At 42.3% G+C, this 8,938-nt stretch overlaps 1 protein-coding gene across 4 annotated transcripts; it reads left to right on the forward strand.

The window, feature by feature from the left end:
* The first annotated feature begins 6 nt into the window (after window positions 1-6).
* Window positions 7-8,645, forward strand: gnpat (glyceronephosphate O-acyltransferase). 4 transcript variants are annotated; one of them, XM_061704111.1, is made up of 17 exons: window positions 7-196; window positions 1,123-1,314; window positions 1,399-1,575; window positions 1,897-2,026; window positions 2,103-2,230; window positions 2,315-2,390; window positions 2,463-2,614; window positions 3,155-3,285; window positions 3,679-3,905; window positions 4,476-4,568; window positions 4,705-4,860; window positions 5,581-5,660; window positions 5,759-5,899; window positions 6,935-7,034; window positions 7,117-7,201; window positions 8,016-8,077; window positions 8,183-8,312. In XM_061704111.1, exons 1-17 carry the CDS (start codon window positions 173-175, stop codon window positions 8,224-8,226), a joined length of 1,998 nt encoding a protein of 665 aa, XP_061560095.1. In that variant the 5' UTR covers window positions 7-172; the 3' UTR covers window positions 8,227-8,312. The 4 variants fall into 4 exon arrangements, with proteins under 4 accessions (XP_061560095.1, XP_061560096.1, XP_061560097.1 ...); XM_061704112.1 differs by having other exon boundaries at window positions 5,584-5,660; XM_061704113.1 differs by having other exon boundaries at window positions 1,408-1,575.
* The last annotated feature ends 293 nt before the right edge of the window (window positions 8,646-8,938 follow it).

Here is an 8,938-nt window from a genome sequence, read left to right on the forward strand (position 1 = left end):
GCTTTCCGTAGGTGCTTGTCTAAATGCCGGAAGTGGTGGCTAACGCCCATGTGAACTTTCTCCTCTGGAAGCTGAGCTCACTTTTGTGTTCCATCAACTGAGCAGTTCTTAAAAATAAACAAACTAAATAAAAGCCTCGCTGAATGCAGCGTGGCTGCTCGCGTGAGGAAGTATGGCATCCAAAGTGGTTTACTCGGTATGTTAACGTCTTCTTATTAGCGTGGAGGCTAAGCTAACACGACCGTGTGTGCGTGTGTGTGTGTGTGTGTGTGTGTGTGTGTGTGTGTGCGTGTGTGTGGGGCGTTTGACATTTGACATTTGACATCATGCTTCTCCATTTAGCAGCCCCCAGAACAACAACAACTTCAACAGTCATATACTTATAATAAGAGAAGTTAATGACACACAAAGACAAAAGTACTTTTATGTGTTAATGCTACAAGTCGCATGAACACAAATGTATTATTGTCTTTGTTTACAATGTTTATTCATCACAAATATTTGAATTATTATTTTTCTAAACGTCTCCAGGTGCAACGTTTCTGTTTAAAATAAATGATGTAGACTAATTTCCTAAATGAAATATATAAAATTCAATGTATACGCTGGATATTACCATTTCTTTTTATTGTATCACTTTCATTCAAGTAACTTATTTGAATTATTATGCATTGTTTGTATATAATTACATATTATTTATAGTCTAAATATTTCCTGACTTTTATAGAACAAAACAAAACTGTGCTTCCTTATAAAGTGTCCATTTTTATTCGCTCAACTGCAATGAGTACCACGTGCCTACTATGAGTAAGGCATTTAGTTTAGTGTGAAGGCCAGCATTTATACAATATTTTCTATAATGTTACAGTTTAACGATATATATGTTTTGCTTTAGTTTTTCCTGTATATCTGCATTTTGTATTTAGTTTTACTATCGGTTCCTGTATTATAATGCAATGTTTTTGTACATTGTGTTGTGCGTCGCTCACCGATTTTGTAACAACAACTCGGTTGTGTCGATTGAGGCATTGCATGGACGAGAGTGGATGAGGCCTCGATTGCAGTGCGTCCGCAAACACTCAGAGCACAGCGATTGTCTACTTCTTGCATCGTTTTCTTCAGCGTCGAGATCTGTTGCTGAAAAAGCGAGATGACTTCGAAGACATCCTGGAGGAACGGCGGACCTCCAGCGACCTCCGCTATGCCGTCAAGTGCTACACACCCGTCCTCTACAAAGGCTTGACGCCGTGCACGCCGGACACGCTCAAGAGCGCCGTACTGCGCTCGGATCCCGTTCATTATGTCATCAGTCAGGTAGATGTTTGTAAATATTGTGACTTCTGGACTGGAAATCTATGAATCCCAGCCCTAATTAGAAGAAGTGTCGTTTCCTCCGAGGTGGCCCAGGAGACGGGCAAAGCGCCGGACGACCTCCGAGAGGAGGCGTCGGCCATCTTGGACGAGATGGCTCACCGCCTGCAGCTCGGCACCGTTCGCTTCTTCGCCTTCACCCTCAGCAAGGTGTTCAAGACCTTGTTCCGGAGTGTCTGCGTTAACGAAGAAGGCATCCAGAGAGTGAGAGCCTCACGTAATAATTCAGGGTGGTCCAAAGGCGCATACACTAGCACGTATGAATTTTACAGGGTTAAAACTAATTGACTAATTACGTAGACCTCCCAACAGCAGATCGTAATTAAAAAAAAAGAATAAAAAAGAACAATGCAAATTTGGCATCTACAGCTTTAACCAAACAAGCAGATCTAAAACATGAAACTTCCACCACCACATATAATAATACAGTGGTACCTCGGAATCGATGCAACTTGTCAATCAAGGTTCCAGCGTAACGCCAATGATAATAAAGATAACAAAGCTAGCAAGCCGCCTTGTCGTTAGCTCCAGCAGGCCATCCAGGAGCACCCGGTGGTCCTCCTCCCGAGCCACCGCAGCTACATGGACTTCCTGCTCATGTCCTACATCCTGTACACCTACGACCTCGCCCTGCCCGTCATCGCTGCCGGCATGGGTACGTCGTCGCTGGCGTCACGAGGCCTCGTGGAGGAAACCGCGTGCACTCACCCTGCGTGTTTTCCCTCCTCCAGATTTCATGGGGATGAAGTTTGTGGGCGAGATGTTGCGAATGTCGGGCGCATTCTTCATCCGCCGCTCGTTCGGCGCCGACAAACTGTACTGGGCCGTCTTCTCCGAGTACGTCAAGACCATCGTCAAGGTGAGAACAGCGATGAACATTGTTCAACACTATTGTCATTTTTTTTCATTATAGCTCCCCTTTAATGAAAAACGTGTCTTTCAGAATGGGTACGCACCCGTTGAGTTTTTTCTAGAGGGCACGCGAAGTCGAACAGCAAAATCTTTGACACCAAAGTTGGGTAAGAAGAAGAAATTAGCAGAAGAACGAGTTATATTGATTGAGCAAATGTTTCGGCTGTGTTCTCGCCCAGGTCTGTTGAACATCGTGATGGAGCCGTTCGTCAAGGGCGAGGTGTTCGACGTGTGCTTGGTGCCGGTCAGCATCAGCTACGAGAGGATCCTGGAGGAGGCGCTCTACGCCCGGGAGCTTCTCGGGGTTCCCAAGCCTAAAGAGTCCACGTCGGTGAGCAGCTCACGTACTTGCAAAACCTTTACGTACATGTTTTAACATGGAAGTCGGTTCAGAAATAACCCCTGTAGCTAAGATGAGGTCAAACTACGAACCGTTCGTCGACGGTCGACAGAGATGAGAGGGAACGGGGAAGTGTTCCGCTGTCACCGAGCGGCATTTTATAGGCATTGCTGGACAAATGTTCGCCATTTTGAGATTTGAAAACACAAAGCAGAATCTTAACTCTGAAGTGCTCTCACGTATTGCAGTTAAGAGACGAGCGGCAGCATTGTGAACCACCTGGAGACGTTTGAGGGAGGGCCGGCTGACTCCAAAGTGAAGCGCATTACAGTCATCCAGCGAGATGTGTTGAAGGCATTGATTACTGGTTTAAAGTTCTGCTGCGTACGAAAAAGCTAGACTCGAACTTTGGGGTGTTTTACTTGGTAGTTTTCACTGTTTGACCTTTGAAACTGAAATCTGTACTGTTTTCGCTCTGTTACATCTCGAAGTGACGGCTAATATGCCATATGTGACTCTCGTTTATGCCAGGGTCTCTTTAAGGCTCGGAAGATCCTGCGCGAGGACTACGGCAGCATCCATGTTTACTTTGGTCAGCCCGTGTCGGTCAGGAGTTTAGCCCACGGCCACGTGGACCGCTGTCAATTTAACCTGACGCCCAGGTAACGAACATTTAGGTGGCAAACGATACGCCAACCGGTGCTGGGGATCAAACTGTGTCCGACTGCAAATAGCGAACATCTGCCAGTAACTGACGCCGCCCTCCCCCAAAAGGTTCATAATTGCCTATAGACGCCACAAGATGGCGGCAAAGCACTACTTGTCAAAATGAGGCTCGTCCCCTCATCGGAACATAGTTCTTTGGCGCCATAGTCATTCTTTTCTATTCACAAAGAGGTGTTTGGGTGAATAACGGAGGTGAGGTTCCCCCCCAGAAATCGGCGAATTTGCGAGTAGCTAATCGCATGGATTACAACAAAATGGTTTGAACTCCCAAGTTTTGTTTGACCTTTGAGAAGCACGTGTCCTCCATCTTGTTTTGAATCTTTCTTCAGACACATCCCGGCGAGGCCCAGCGAGGAGATGGTGCGCTTTGTGAACGGCGCCGCCTACAGGCTGGTGAGGGCGCAGGAGGAGAACTCGGTGCTGAAGCCGTGGGTCCTCCTGGCGACTCTGCTGCTGCAGAAGCAGGAAGCGGCGACGGCGCTGGACGAGCTGACCGAACGAGCCGTGTGGCTGCGTGACCTTTCCCGGCACTGCGGCGCCTTCCTCCACTGGCCCGGTACAGTGTGCTGCTTTGTTGTCGTGGCGACAATGAGCCCATACGTACGCACGCGAGCCTTTTTTTTCTTGAATCAATTCCAAACACGCCGAGGGGGGACAAAACAAATGCAAGGTTCAGGGATGATCCATGAGATAAAGACAATCTGGCTAATGTAAGACAAAATATGCTACATGATGCATTATGTCTAAAATAGCCACTCTCATTGGATAGATAACAACGCCTCCGTTTTTCACACAAATCCTTTTGGAATGTTGAATGTGTCTCCGGAGCCACTTTTTTTTTTTTTTTTTTTTTGTGACAGCCTTTTTGCTCGGAGCCAGCAAAACGAAGAAAAGGAATAGACTTTGTTGCGTAAGCGATCCGAGACGGGCGCTCGCCGAGGTGAAGCCGAGCATTCCTCGACTGATCTCTGCGAGGCAACAGCAAAAGTGACATCGCTTTGCAGCGAAGGTTGCTTGCTAATTTTCGAGGGAAATTTGTGATTTGTCGGCTTGCTTCGTTGAACATGGCGATTCGATGTGAACCTGAGTATCATTTGGCTTTCTTTGTTTGAATTGCCTTCTTCAGACCACCTGCGTCCATCGGAGGTGGTGTCCTCCAGCCTAGCCCTGCACGGAGGCCTGGTGAGGGTCTCTGAGGGCAGAGTACAGCTGGAACAAGGTTTGTCTGGCACAAACGGGACACAAAAGAACTCCCCATTTTTTGTCACTTCCTGAAGGTGGAGCGTGTCCCAATACTTTTGTCCCCAGTGTGGATTTTATTTTTAGTCTCATTTTTTTGTGTCGTAACGCACCAGGACCAGCAGACGCGGTCAGCTCCCCGGAGGAGGAGCTCCTGGAGCGGGCTGTGCCGGTGCTCTCTTGCGCCTCCTACAGGAATCAGGCACTCCACGTCTTCCTGCGACCGGCGCTGCTCGCCTCGGCCGTCCGCTCCGCCTCGTCCGGACGAAAACGTGAGTCGTGCTCACCCCTTCAGCTGCTCTTATATCAATATGAAACTTGATTCGAATTTTTATTTTTATTTTTTTACATTTTATTCCTTATATTTTGAGCCACATGCAACTGCTCGAATGGTAATATAAAACAAAGGGTTACATTTTTGTAAATGTTAATTATTTTGGATTATATTTTATGTAGATTTTTTTTTAATTTGAGTGTTCGGATTTTTTATGATTTACATTTTGTAATATTTTGAGCCATACATCCCATGTGACTGCTTTAATAATATAAAACAAAGGGCTTGATTTTGAACATTTTTGTAATTTTTTTCATTATTCACATTGTATTTTTTTGTTTTGTTTTCATAATTACATATGACATTATGTAGTCACATGAAAGGGTCAAAATATTAGAAAAATTTATTTTATTATATTTTACTTTTTTGTGTATAATCTTTTGTATTTACATATCGCGTTATTTCGTCACAAAATAGTACTTAAAGTAGTTTAAAAGGTGTTTTACTTGCAGTGTTGAAAAATAAATGAAAAAGTGGCATTTGCATTTTATACTTTTATATTTTTTAATATATATTTGATGAGACATTTCAGGGTTTTTGCTCCAATTCATGATATTGCTCCTATTGTACTGAGCGGCCATGTCCTTTTGCTACTTCCACTTCCTGTTGTACGGTTCACCCTCAAACTCTTCCGTTTTTCTCTCCCTCTCCCCCCCAGAAGAGGTCTTCGACCGCTTCAGCTTCCTGAGGGACGTCTTCTCCAACGAGTTCATCCTGGTTCCCGGGGCCGCCGTGCAGGTGAGCACCACCGAGGACGGCGACGTTTTTATTTCAAGATGAAAGCCTTATTGCGTCGTTGTCGTCTTTTTTTTTTTTTTTTTTTTTTGTGGGTGTAGGATTTCGAGGAGGCGTGTTACCTGCTGGAGAAGACGGGAGCGCTGCAAGTCGCCCAGCACGACGTGGCGGCGACGGAGCGGGGGCACAGGACCCTGGACTTCCTGGCAGGCCTTCTGGAGCCCTTCCTGCAAGGGTACCAGGTGAGTGACTGATGATGACCTCCACCAGCATTTCACTCAATGAATAAAAGTAAGAATTGCTTCAAAATAGCTCATTCTACGGCAAGCGGCCATATTCGGTGACTTCAATTGGAGGGAAAATGGTCACCGCACGCCGTAGTATAGAAACGAAAGAACAATCAATGATCATCGGCAGTCAAATGAAATGTAAATATTTAATTGCAAACAAAAAGGTGTTTGGCTTGTCGTCTTGCGTTTCCATTTCATTCTAAAAAAGTACTTCAAATGAATGAATACATCAAATGGAAAAGGGGTTTCATCACTTGCAGTATTCAAGTTGTATTGAATTTAAAAAATCTACACATATCAACTCAAAACCTTAATTCAATTTAAATGGAAAGAAGAAAATTACATAAATTACATTAAAAATGACAAATATTCAAAACGAAATTGAGTTAAAGTTAGAATTGTGAATCCATTTACAAATAAAAAATGTAATAAAATAAAATTCTACTCGGAGTGTTCCTGTTCCATTGGAAAAAAAATATATAAATTCACTAAAAACTGAAAGAATAAAATTTTAAACTAAATTTAAATTAAATGTTCATAAAATGTGAATGTTTCATTATAAATTCATTAAAATTGCATTTAAAAAATGTACATGACGTATTTTAAATATATTTTAGTGAAGTCATAAATCTGAATTAAAAATCAAATTAAAAAATATATAATTATGATTTAAGATTAAAATAAACTAAGCGTTCCACTTGCATTTTTTCCTGTTCCATTGAATAAAGAAAATAATCCAAATTAAATTAAATATGAATAAAAGATACATTCAAAATTTCATTAAAGTCACTTATCCACATTAGCTAAATTACGCTGCAATTATAATAAAATAAAATAACAATAATAAAATAAAAATGAATTCAAAATGATCGAATAATTACTTTCAATAATTAAATAAAATAGAATTAAGGTATTTCCCTTGCTGTGTTACTGTTCCATGACTGATGAAATGTCGCTGCACGAAAAAGTCAAATCATTTGTGCGCAGGTGGTTTGTCGTTTCCTTTGCGACGAGGCCGCCGAGGCGCTGACACAAAAGTCGTTCGTCCCCGCCGTCCGCCAGTTTACCATCAAACATTTGTTGGCAGGTCGGTTTGCATGTTTATCCTTCAAATACGGCATAAGGATGGTGACGTGCGTTAACGCGGTCCGTCGCGCGTTGTGACGCAGGGAGGCCGAGGCACTTGGAGGTGCTGTCGTCGGACCTGCACAAGAACGCCCTGGCTGCGCTGCTCCGACTGGGCGCCGTGCGGAGGTGCGCTTGTTTTCATCACACGCCACAACAACTCGACACAGGCTGAAACAAAACATGCGACACGACAAGTCATATTTTGATTTGAAGTAACAAAAAAAAATAACAAATGTAACAAACAATTACAAATTGGGAAAAATATATTTATATGAATGAGGGCCAAAACGAATAGTTTAGCAGACTTAATATCAAAATTAATTATTGTTCAAAAATAGTTACATATAAAATTACAGTCAGGTGTATATTGCAAAAAATATACACGCCTGTATCCTAACTTTTTTTTTTTTTTCGTGATACAAGCTGTTGTTCAGTGTTTTTTTTTTGTTTGTTTTTTTTTTGCTTTGAGTTAAAAACAAAAATTTGAGATACAAGCGCTGTATAGTGGCAGTGAACTCAACTGACTTCACAACGAGCAGCCGTTTGGCAGTAAATATTTCTTCAAAAAAAGAAGATTGGACCTGTGTGCCACTCCCAAGAGCAAGTTTTCAAACGAAGAGAAATACACGGTGTATTTAACAACCACATAAGTCTGCTAGCTTATATGTTATCACACTTTAAGCAACGGCTATTTGAATACAAACGGTGCAGCAACATGGAAATAGACAATATAACGATACTTGCTGGCGTATTTTGCTTATCCTCTGTGAAAAAGCAACAAATCCAAATGCAGTTACTGTGTCACAGTAGTTGTGAAACTTATTTGTCTGCAATCTGCATGACGGTTTTATACTGCCGCCCCCTCGTGGCCATGTTATGCATTTGCAGTCATTTCAATGGGAAAAGACGATGACTATGTCACGCTCAAATGTTTTCTCAGAACGCAACAGGACAGCCTGAGCGTCAACAAGGTGACGCTCAACTCTCTGGAAGACACTTTGGGTAAGAAGGAGCGAACCTGTTAACATTCTAACAAGTGGAAAACCAAAAAAAACAAAAAAAGTGAATCACTTGAAAATGAATCAAAAGTGCTCACCTTTTGTGCAGGTGGGAAGCTCCCGACTCGCAACGCTGCCACGGCTCGCCTCTAAATCTGCTAGCTGCTGTCAAGAAAAATTCTTTGCATCTTCGCCAAAGGGAAGTTTTGGACTCAAGTGTGTGTGTGTTTTTTTTTTTTTTTTTTGCTAAAAGATGCTCTTATTGGAGAGGTTGCACTGAGTCATGTTTACACGATTGTACATATTAAACAGCGACGCTTGTCAATGCACCTGTTGTTGTTTGTCAAGGTTGAAGAACTTTTTGTGGCCAACGTGTCAAATGTGTGAATTTACCTCAACAAGAAAAACGAGATGTTTATTTGACTAATATTACAACGTTCTGCTCATCTCTTTCCGATGATAACATCTTTTTTTAATTCAGTTTTTGTACTTTTCACTAACGTGTGTGTGTGTGTGTGTGTGTGTGTCATATTCAGAAAATATAATAAAGTACACAAATTGTAGCACTGTGAGCTGATCTGTATCGGAAGCGTGTGTTTAATATAAAATGATAAAGTCTTTAAAAAAAAAAAAAAAAAAAAGCACTACATAATTTCATATTTAGAGTTTTCCAGCAATAACACTCAAGGGACACTTCATTAGGTACACCGTCGAATGGGATCCAATACAAAATTTTCTCTGGTTTATTGTATGGGACAAAATGTACGTGACCACTAGGGGTCAGACTTGCCTCACTCGGAGCCTCTCAACGCCGTCTATCTGTCACACACACACACGCACAAGCTTTTTCCAAAGAAAAAAAAAG

The sequence above is a fragment of the Phycodurus eques genome, chromosome 18 (assembly GCF_024500275.1).
Source record: "Phycodurus eques isolate BA_2022a chromosome 18, UOR_Pequ_1.1, whole genome shotgun sequence".
Taxonomy (NCBI): Eukaryota; Metazoa; Chordata; class Actinopteri; order Syngnathiformes; family Syngnathidae; genus Phycodurus; species Phycodurus eques.